This window comes from Limulus polyphemus, unplaced genomic scaffold (assembly GCF_000517525.1).
Source record: "Limulus polyphemus unplaced genomic scaffold, Limulus_polyphemus-2.1.2 Scaffold4688, whole genome shotgun sequence".
NCBI lineage: Eukaryota > Metazoa > Arthropoda > Merostomata > Xiphosura > Limulidae > Limulus > Limulus polyphemus.
In genome coordinates, this window is record NW_013670298.1 from 41,346 (window position 1) to 52,671 (window position 11,326).

The following is an 11,326-nucleotide window of genomic DNA, read 5'->3' on the forward strand; positions in this document are numbered from 1 at the left end:
GTCCTGTCACCAGGAGGGTTCATACTTGATTTACTTTAGTTATTGTACACCGTTCTCTGTCCTGTCACCAGGAGGGTTAACACTTTAGTTATTGTACACCGTTCTCTGTCCTGTCACCAGGAGGGTTAATACTTGATTTACTTTAGTTATTGTACACCGTTCTCTGTCCTGTCACCAGGAGGGTTAATACTTGATTTACTTTAGTTATTGTACACCGTTCTCTGTCCTGTCACCAGGAGGGTTAAGACTTGATTTACGTTAGTTATTGTACACCGTTCTCTGTCCTGTCACCACGAGGGTTAATACTTGATTTGCGTTAGTTATTGTACACCGTTCTCTGTCCTGTCACCAGGAGGGTTAACACTTTATTTATAACATATTTCAATAATTAAAACAAGGACAATTGCAGCTAAAAATTCAACACTTTTAGCTATTTAGTAAACATTGTATGGTAATAGCTAAGAAATTAGTTATTTGAAGGTTAAAAGTTTCACACAGAGATTTTGACACTTGAAAACAAAAGTGGAGCAATTAGTACTCGCCTCTTGTTATTCTGTAAGCCCGGATTTATTAGTTCAAGGACATAGTGACACGAAGTAAATAATTCTTGGACATAGCTTAGTAAATCCACTAGACTTCATAATTTTAATCTTCTTAGCTTGAAATTGTGTATTAAAAGATGTCCACTGACTGATTGATTAAATAAACCTATGATTCAAAAATGTCACATCCTGTAAACATGCCATTCCTTATCAAATGCCTAAAAAAGTTTCAAAATTTTAACATCGAAAAATACTTCATTAAATGTTCTCAAGAAATCAGCCAATCAATGGACCTGTTTTAATCTGGCAATTGGATGCATAGCATCACATACTTTACATTTCCAATGTTGATTACAGTTCGTACACGAGATTGGTTCTTTTCTTACAACGTCAGCAACATTCTCTCAAGCAACAAAAAGACCAGCCTGAAAAGTTCGGTTGTTTCTTGTTCTCAATTGGCTGTCTGCGAAGAAGTAGGTGACTATATAAACTAACAGCTTGTAAACAAATCGTCTTGCCATTTTGAGCGGGTTGTGCGTGTAAAACTAGCAAGTATGAAGTCTGGTATCCTAGGGCTGTTTCTCTTGTCATCTCTCTTAGCCAATGGTAGGTGATATTCATACGAGTATTCTAGTATTTTGTAATAATGTTACAAGGCACAGGTTCTTGAGAATGTTTAAAGTTAATTATATGAACCATCCCTTGTCTCTCGTACGAATCATTAGTTTGATTGATAATTAATTTCATGTAAATATATACATTACTTTACTGTTATATTTTTAGTACACATCATTATGTACGCCATCTACCAGCTAACTCTCGACCTCAAAGAGTTTACAGTGATTTTCTAACATAATTTTTCAAAAGAGTTTTTCTGTTTATTATCATGTCCTTAATTTTAGTACTCTCTGGAATTCTTCACTTTGTGTCCTGATCATTTCTGATGCGAATAATATTTATGAATTAAATTAATTTTGTTATAGATATTTTCATTTAATATAAAGAAGATTAGGTGAAGAATTTTTACCCGAACAGATATCACAATATTTTCATTATTCATTGATGGAAAATTATCTATTGGCACAAATAGCAATTTAAAAGCAGTCGCCTAAGAAAATAAAACAAAACAACTTAAAAGTATTATAGGTGGTATAGTTAAAATCATTAAATTGTTCTGTATTGTTTAAATCATTGAAGTGTTGTCGTTCTTAAAATCATTAAATTGTTCTGTATTCTTAAAATCATTAAAGTGTTGTCGTTCTTAAAATCATTAAAGTGTTGTCGTTCTTAAAATCATTAAAGTGTTCTGTATTATTAAAATCATTAAATTTTTGTTGTCTAACACTATTGGTGTTTTCAGACATCATTAAGCTACTGCTATCCTTAAAATCATTAAATTGTTCTGTATAGTTAAAATCATTAAATTGTTCTGTATTCTTAAAATCATTAAAGTGTTGTCGTTCTTAAAATCATTAAAGTGTTCTGTATTATTAAAATCATTAAATTTTTGTTGTCTAACACTATTGGTGTTTTCAGACATCATTAAGCTACTGCTATCCTTATTAAAATCATTAAATTTTTGTTGTCTAACACTATTGGTGTTTTCAGACATCATTAAGTTACTGCTATCCTTAAAATCAAGTTGGTTTTTTTAAATCGTCATATTGTTTGTATTCATTAAGCTACTGATGTTTTAGTTTTTGGCGTTCTTAAAATAATTAATTTATTCATATTCTTCTTACCCGATTATAAATGTCGGAGTTTGAAAAAGCTACTAATTGACTTTTTTTATTTATTTGTTGGAATTGTTCTAAAATTAAGAATATTTTAGGTTAAATGGTAAGAAGTCCTAAAAACAGGGTCGTGATAGTCCCCTGGTCCAGAACGCACGATCGAAGCAGCAAATTGAGCCGAAGTACTCCGGTCAGCCACCTTTCGTTGTACCGGTTTGAACGTCCTACTTGCTGCCCTAAAACCTGTTCTACGACTGGAATTCTTGTTCCATTTCAGACTTGATCCCACACTTAGCAAAAATCGGTTTACACCCAGCCTTGAAGAACGGTTTAGACCAATAAAAAACTGGGTGAAGGCAACTTAATATTGCTAAAATGGACACCAGGGGGTTATTAGATCATAAAATCATAAGAAAATACTATTAATCATAGAACTTTCCAAACCTCGTCTGTTTTAGTTATAGCAAGCTGGAGATATGTTAAAATTAATTGATAATGATTCATAAACAATAATTGGACGCCATCTAGGTTCATTTAAACACAAATCATATTAGACAATAAAACTGTACGTGTGTGTTGAGAGATAATTTCTTTATATGACTCCTTGTCATATAAGGATTGATCAGATCGGCATGTTTTTATTGAATTCCGCGCAAAAGTACTCGAGGACTATCTGCATTACCGCCCTTAATTGTGAAGTGATAGATTAGATGGAGGGCAGCTAGTCAATAACACCCACCGCCAACTCTTCAGCTACTCTAGTCGAATAGTAAGGTTGCATAGTCAGTCTTGTAACACACCCGCGACTCAAAAGTGTAGAACGATTTGTTTTTTTTGGGGGGGGGGGCACGGAATCTCAGCTCGGCCCTTCCAGATCACAGATCTAAAACTCTTGCGTAATCGTCTCTGGTTTCGAACTCCTAATCAGATGGAGGGCAAACAAAAAGCAGTGCCTCCTGCCTAAAATACTATTTTAAGAAAACAACAAGATTTATTGTTACTTATACAATGTGCAAACAGCTGAAAGTCCGAAGCGTGTTCAGCGACAAAATCGCGGGCTCGAGCCTTGGACCTTCAGGTATGTGGCCCAGCACGTTAAACACTAGGCTACTATCGGCCTGATGGTGGCAAATAGTGAATAATGTTAGACTTGGACACTGTCACAAACAAAAATGACCTCACACGTACAAACAGAAATAACCTCACACGGAATTTATGACGTAATGGTAACTGGCTAAAGGTAAATTATCCCACACACGGGACGGTCTTTGAAGGTATGTGTTTTAAATAATATATCAAAACTAAAGTTATTAATTTGAGAAGTGATAACACTAACTCTTGTGGTACATTTCATTGATTACCTGCCCGAAGGAACGTTCTTGGGTCAACAGTTCCTGCTTCGCTCTCTTCTCCTCTATCTCTAAGACTGCCCATCAGTTCTTTCTCTTCCTATCACTGGGGCGTCCCCCTCGAATTATTCTTTCTAGGGCTTCAACCAAGATGTCTCCTCCAACAGTGTAACCTCAACCAGGATGTATACTCCAACAGTGTAACCTCAACCAAGATGTCTACTCCAACAGTTTAACCTCAACCAGGATGTATACTCCAACAGTGTAGTATCAACCAAGATGTCTACTCCAACAGTGTAATCTCAACCAGGATGTCTCCTCCAACAGTGTAATATCAACCAGGATGTCTACTCCAACAGCTTAACCTCAACCAGGATGTATACTCCAACAGTGTAGTATCAACCAGGATGTCTACTCCAACAGTGTAGTATCAACCAAGTTGTCTACTCCAACAGTGTAGTATCAACCAAGATGTCTACTCCAACAGTGTAATATCAACCAGGATGTCTACTCCAACAGTGTAGTATCAACCAGGATGTATACTCCAACAGTTTAATATCAACCAAGATGTCTCCTCCAACAGTGTAATCTCAACCAGGATGTCTCCTCCAACGGTGTAGCCTCAACCAAGTTGTCTCCTCCAACAGTGTAATATCAACCAAGATGTCTACTCCAACAGTGTAATCTCAACCAGGATGTCTCCTCTAACAGTGTAACCTCAACCAAGTTGTCTCCTCCAACAGTGTAATATCAACCAAGATGTCTCCTCCAACAGTGTAATCTCAACCAGGATGCCTCCTCCAACAGTGTAATATCAACCAGGATGTATACTCCAACAGTGTAACCTCAGCCAGGATGTCTACTCCAACAGTGTGTACTCAACCAGAATGTCTCCTCCAACAGTGTGTCCTCAATCAGAATGCCTCATCTAACAGTGTCCCCTCAACCAGAATGTACCCTCAAACGGTGTGTCCCACCCATATCTCGAACCTTTTCATTACTCATCTGTTTTGTCAGATACGACGAATGAGAACCATTAGTGATGAAGCTTGTATAAAACGAACCAGTTTAACTGTTTAACATTCTATTTTGTGATACCAATTTTCAGTTTGAAGAACAGATAATATTATGTTCTGTATTTCTAGAATTTAAATGTGGTCTAACGTTGTAATGTTTCATTTCAGTCTCAGCCGTGTCCATCGTCAAACGACAAATAGAGGGCGCTCCATTACGAATTAGCCAGAATGACGCAGACTTGTGCAAAGATCGACCTCCTGGCGAATATTTTCGTCTTTCTTCAGAGGAAGATTGTCGCAACGTTGTCAGATGTTCGACACAGGGTATACTAATGTTAACCTGTCCATCTGGGCTTATCTTTGACATCGAGAGTCAGACGTGCAACTGGAGAGACGAGGTCAATAACTGTGATCAAACGGAAAAGAAGAAATTAGCTACGCCCCTCTTTTCCACGAACGAACCAATCTGTAGTAATAATAAACTGGCTTGCGGGAATGGGGATTGCATTGAAAGAGAACTTTTCTGCAATGGAATCCCAGATTGTTCCGATGGATCTGATGAAAACGCTTGCAGTAAGATTTCACTCATTACTCTACAGTTTTAGAAAAAGAAAAAAAAAGTTTTTATATATATATAATGGGGTTTTAGAAGGGAATAGGATATATATAATGGGATTTTAGAAGGTTTGTTTGTTTTTGAATTTCGCACAAAGCTACACGAGGGCTATCTGCGCTAGCCGTACCTAATTTAGCAGTGTAAGACTAGAGGGAAGGCAGCTAGTCATCACCACCCACCGCCAACTCTTGGGCAACTCTTTCACCAACGAATAGTGGGATTGACCGTCACATTATAATGCCCCCACGGCTGAAAGGGCGAGCATGTTTGGTGTGGCGGGGATTCGAACCCGCGACCCTCAGATTACGAGTCGAGTGCCCTAACCACCTGGCCATTTTAGAAGGGAATAGGATATATATAATGAGATTTTAGAAGGGAAGAAGCAGATATACTGGGATTTTAGAAGGGAAGAAGCAGATATAATGGGATTTTAGAAGGGAAGAATCAGATATAATGGAATTTTAGAAGGGAAGAATCAGATGTAATGGGATTTTAGAAGGGAAGAATCAGATATAATGGTATTTTAGAAGGGAAGCAGCAGATATAATGGGATTTTAGAAGGGAAGAAGCAAATGATATATATAATGGTATTTTAGAAGAGAATAAGCAGATATAATGGGATTTTAGAAGTGTATATATACATGTATGCGACATAATTTTAAGATTTTAGTAATAATCCATAATTCTTTTTATTTTCAGTTTTATGTTGATGGTTTAGGTTCCCGTACCACAGTAAAGTGAGCCGAACGTTGTAAAAATAGATACATTTGATCATTAGCAAAGTTAGCATATGTATAGTGATATTAACCTCAGCTGAGTATATAACTTAAACAGTTGAATTGTTCGGCTGAGTATATAATTTAAACTTGCTTCATGGAATGTCTTTTATAAATTTAATAACAATATTTTGGTGCTTCCTCTAAACCATCATTTAAAAACTGTAGTGATCCCGTACCCATCAAGGAACTCCGATCCCACAACAATCAAGTAATAGAACTAATGTCCTTCACTCAATTTTTCCTCTTTTAAAATGTGCAGCTGGGTATTTAGCCCCATAGAAAATATTTCAAACTTTCAAGATTTGTTCCTAGTTTTTCAAATTAAATAGCGACACCTAACAACTTCAATCACTAACTTACAACAATTACGAGAATGTGCGACTCACTTAACTCTAGTGGTTAATATTAGTGTTTTAAATGCTATTATGTTGATTGATGGCTAGGTTTCTGGTGATTAACACGTTGGATATTAGTGTTTTAAATGCTATTATGTTGATTGATGGCTAGGTTTCTTGTGAGTAAGGCTTTGATTGAATGGTCTCTTATTTGTTTCTTCATCGAGCAATATTTGATTATGTTTTTTGTTGTTTTTGGATAGTCAGCACAGCTTCATTAGGGGGAATTCTCCCATTACTAATATTTTGACATTCTTTGAAGGGGTTACTGCTTATGTAGATGAGAGTAAGAGTGTAGATTTGTTGTATCTGGATTTTCAGAAAGCATTTGATAAGGTGCCACATAAAAGATTTGTACAAAAAATTACCTGTGTAAGTGTGGGAGGATATGTTGGCTCATTGGACAGAAGAGTGGCTGGATGGAAGAAAGCGGAGGGTTCTTATGAATAAGAGTTCAGTCAAACTGGATTAATATCACAAGTGAAGTATCTCGGTGTTAGGACCTTTGCTTTCTGATTTACTTCGATAACAAAATTGAGAGAATGGTGAATAAATTATTTAAATTTGCTGATGATATTAAGGTCTCGAGTGTTGATGCTTTACAAGAGGATTTGGATTATTTGGCGAGTTGGGCAATCATAATAAATGCAAAGTAATGCATGTGGGATATCACAATTTGAATTATGGATATAATTTTGATGGAAATAACTTTAACAATGTCATGGAAGAAAAATATCTTGGTGTTGTGGTTGATTAGTTTCTTACTAAACCATCCAAGCAATGTAGTATTGTTAATGGTAAAGTAAATAGGATTTAATGTTGCATTTATAGAAATATTGAGTACAAGTCTAAAGAGGTTATAAATTCATTGTACGGGTCACTGGTTAGGCTACATTTCTAGTACTGTGTTCAGTCTTGGGCTCCTTACCTTAGGAAGGATAGTGAATTGTTGGAAAGGGTTCAGAAGATGGCTGTCAGAGTGATACCTGGGATGGAAAAGTTGTCATATGAATACAAGTTATGATGATCTCTGAAATTGTATTGATCTTGGGGGAGAAGAAGAGTTAGAGGGAATCTGATTGACTGTGCTTTAATAGTCTTCATGCATCATCTTTTTCTGTACTTACTGGTAAGACTAGGAAAGATAAATATAGGGTAGGAGTCATCTTCAACCAAGACAGCCTTATGTTTTAATGGGTTGGTTGACAGGGTAGGAGTCATCTTCAACTAAATCAGCCTTATGTTTTAATGGGGTGATTGGTAGGGTAGGAGTCATCTTCAACTAAGACAGAGTTATGTTTTAATAGGGTGGTTGGTAGGGTAGGAGTCATCTTCAACTAAGACAGAGTTATGTTTTAATGGGTTGGTTGACAGGGTAGGAGTCATCTTCAACTAAATCAGCCTTATGTTTTAATGAGGTGGTTGGCAGGGTAGGAGTCATCTTCACTAAGACAGAGTTATGTTTTAATGGGGGTGGTTGACAGGGTAGGAGTCATCTTCAACTAAGACAGCCTTATGTTTTAATGGGGTGGTTGACCTTTGGAGTGGGTTGTCTTCAGATATGGTGGATGCAGTAAATTTAAGGGAGTTTAAGGGAAGAATTGGTAAATGTTTGAATGATAATGGGTGGCTTTGAATGTTTTATTTTTATTCTAAAATTTAGTTCAGGGGATGAAATGGTTGATCAACAGGCTCCCTGTAGTTAAATTATATAAGAACATGATCCCCCAAAACACCACTTTGTGATCAGAACCGGTATATACTTCCTGACTGTTTTTTAACACTGTGATTTTTAAATGAACATGATCCCAACAAAGCACCATTTTGTGATCAGGACCAGTAAAAAATTTCTGATTGTTTTTTTACACTGTGATTTTTAAATGAACATGATCCCAACAAAGCACCATTTTGTGAGCAGGACCAGTATATACTTCCTGATTGTTTTTAACACTGTGATTTTTAAATGAACATGATCCCAACAAAGCACCATTTTGTGAGCAGGACCAGTACATACTTTCTGATTGTTTTTTAACACTGTGATTTTTAGATGAACATGATCCCAACAAAGCACCACTTTGTGATCAGAGCCAATGTATACTTCCTGATTGTTTCTGCTCTCCTGATGGAACCCAGATCCCAGGGAAACTGGAACCGAACAACATTCCTCAGATGGTAACCATCACTTTTGACGATGCTGTCAACATCAACAACTTGGCTGTATACCACGATATATTCAGAGAAGGACGTAACAACCCAAATGGGTGTTCCATTAAAGCCACGTTCTTTGTTTCTCACAAGTATACCAACTATTCTGCTGTACAGGAGCTGCACAGGAAAGGTCACGAGATAGCAGCTCATTCCATCACGTAAGAAGGTTTATTTTATAATAAACTATTGATAAAGTTACGAGGAAAACATACAAAGAAATAACAAGTTTACCGTCAAAGCTAATCAAATACGTTTCAGTAGTGTGGACATCTTTAAATGTTTCAATAGATTTTGGACATCTCTAATTAAAAATGGTTCAATAGATTGTGGACATCTTTAATTAAAGATGTTTCAATAGATTGTGGACATCTTTAATTAAAGATGTTTCAATAGATTGTGGACATCTCTAATTAAAGATGTTTCAATAGATTGTGGACATCTGTAATTAAATGTTTCAATAGATTGTGGACATCTCTAATTAAAGATGTTTCAATAGATTGTGTACATCTTTATTAAAGATGTTTCAATAGATTGTGGACATCTTTATTAAAGATGTTTCAATGGATTGTGGACATCTTTATTAAAGATGTTTCAATGGATTGTGTACATCTTTAATTAAATGTTTCAATAGATTGTGGACGTTTCTAATTAAAGATGTTTCAATGGATTGTGGACATCTTTAATTAAATGTTTCAATGGATTGTGGACATCTCTAATTAAAGATGTTTCAATAGATTGTGGACATCTTTAATTAAATGTTTCAATGGATTGTGGACATCTTTATTAAAGATGTTTCAATAGATTGTGGACATCTTTAATTAAAGATGTTTCAATAGATTGTGGACATCTTTAACTAAATATTTTTTTCAGTAGAGCGTTGGAATCTTACTACATATATGTTCACGGCGTTTTTATTTTATTTTTTTATATTTCAGTAATGTATGTTACGAACCTGTTTTATTTTTAATTTCTGAAATAACATTTTAGTAACTATAAACACTTTAATGTTCTTTACAGTCATCGTAATAATGAAAAATACTGGACCAACGCTGACGTCGACACTTGGGCAAAAGAAATGGCCGGCTCTCGGCTGATTATCGAGCGTTTTGCGAATATCACCGACAACTCCGTAGTCGGTGTACGTTCTCCTTACCTCCGGGTGGGTGGCAACAGCCAATTCAGCATGATGGAAGAACAAGCCTTCCTGTACGATTCCTCCATTACTGCTCCTCTGAGTAACCCTCCGCTGTGGCCTTATACACTGTATTTTAGTATGCCTCACAAGTGTCATGGTAACGGGCAGCACTGTCCTACGCGTTCTCATGCTGTTTGGGAGATGGTTATGAACGAGTTGGACCGACGGGATGACCCCGATTTTGATGAACAGCTAGCTGGTTGTGCCATGGTTGACACTTGTAGCAACATCATCACACGTGACCAGTTCTACAACTTCTTGAACAACAACTTGAAACGTCACTACAACACCAACCGAGCCCCTCTGGGCCTTTATTTCCATGCAGGATTCTTAAAGCTCAACTCCAAATTCCTGGAGGCTCTAATGACCTGGATAGACGAGTCCTTGGAGAAGAATGACATCTACTTTGTGACCATGACGCAGGTTCTCCAATGGATGCAAAACCCAACTGAGCTCAGCTCCGTCCGAGACTTCGCTTCTTGGAAGGAGAAATGCGACATTAAAGGCCAAGCTTACTGCAGTCTTTCTAACGCTTGTCCCCTAACCACCAGGGAGTTGCCCGGAGAAACCAACAGATTACACACGTGCATGGAATGCCCCCACAATTATCCTTGGCTAGAAGACCCTACTGGCGATTTTTTTGCTTTTAAAAAATAAACGCGTAAAATAAAATAAATTAATAATAAGAGCTGTACTGGTCATTCCGAGATCTTGCTTCGTTCTTTTTATGTCAAATACGCCTGTTATGCAGGTTTTAAATACTATAATTATTCTTATTTTGTCAACCCCCCTCTACTTTTTATTTACGGACTCTGATGGTATTAAACCAGGATATTATTACCTATCTGACTGCCACAGGGAAAGGAATAGCCTAGTTTTGATATGTAAATATGTAAGGTGGGGAACTTAATATTACTCCACGTGCCCCTAAGTGATTTTGTATATAGACCCCATATTGCGTATTTTCAGAAATTTCAAATATTTAACCCTTCCACCCAGTTAACCCAGAACCTATTCGCACAGTACTGACGTCATCAGGCAAAGTCGGTTTTCAGTTGTTCAAGAAGAACTGTACAGCTGTCATTGTACGAATTTTGGGCAACTGTACGGCTGTGATTCTAATAAAATGTTTACTGTGCATGTTTTGCTTGTTTACTTGTGAAAAATCAGTGTTAAAGTAATGGTGTTAAACATTAAGCTAGCTGTCAGAATTTTTACTTGTCCAGAGAAGAACCAGTTAGATTAAATTCAAGTTGTTGAAACGTAACGTGTCCGTTTCACTGCAGCTACTGAAAATATAAAACTTTATTAAGTGACCGTACTCCGATTATAATGTATCAAAATATGTTTTTTTTTGTTACTCTACAGCATAACTTACAACTGTAGCCACAGAGTGGCGCCACTGTCAAATATTGTTGTAGAATATTTTTTCTGTAACGCTTACAGAAATGACACGTGCATATAAGGAAAACTGTATATTAAAATGTTTATCT

The 11,326-nt window shown here is 36.6% G+C and overlaps 1 protein-coding gene across 1 annotated transcript; it reads left to right on the forward strand.

Annotated features, from left to right (window-relative positions):
• The first annotated feature begins 1,001 nt into the window (after positions 1 to 1,001).
• On the forward strand, positions 1,002 to 10,973 carry LOC106471541. The gene is made up of 4 exons (XM_013932139.2): positions 1,002 to 1,148; positions 4,809 to 5,213; positions 8,478 to 8,796; positions 9,656 to 10,973. The coding sequence occupies exons 1-4, from the start codon at positions 1,097 to 1,099 to the stop codon at positions 10,488 to 10,490; spliced, it is 1,611 nt and encodes a 536-aa protein (XP_013787593.1). The 5' UTR covers positions 1,002 to 1,096; the 3' UTR covers positions 10,491 to 10,973.
• The last annotated feature ends 353 nt before the right edge of the window (positions 10,974 to 11,326 follow it).

What these genes read in the sequence shown, in the direction of transcription:
- LOC106471541 (XM_013932139.2), top strand. Translation starts at nt 1,097, where the DNA reads ATGAAGTCTGGTATCCTAGGGCTGTTTCTCTTGTCATCTCTCTTAGCC. An exon ending in ATCTGATGAAAACGCTTGCA is followed by an intron (nt 5,214 to 8,477) that starts GTAAGATTTCAC and finishes TGTGATTTTTAG; the next exon opens with ATGAACATGATCCCAACAAA. An exon ending in ATAGCAGCTCATTCCATCAC is followed by an intron (nt 8,797 to 9,655) that starts GTAAGAAGGTTT and finishes TGTTCTTTACAG; the next exon opens with TCATCGTAATAATGAAAAAT.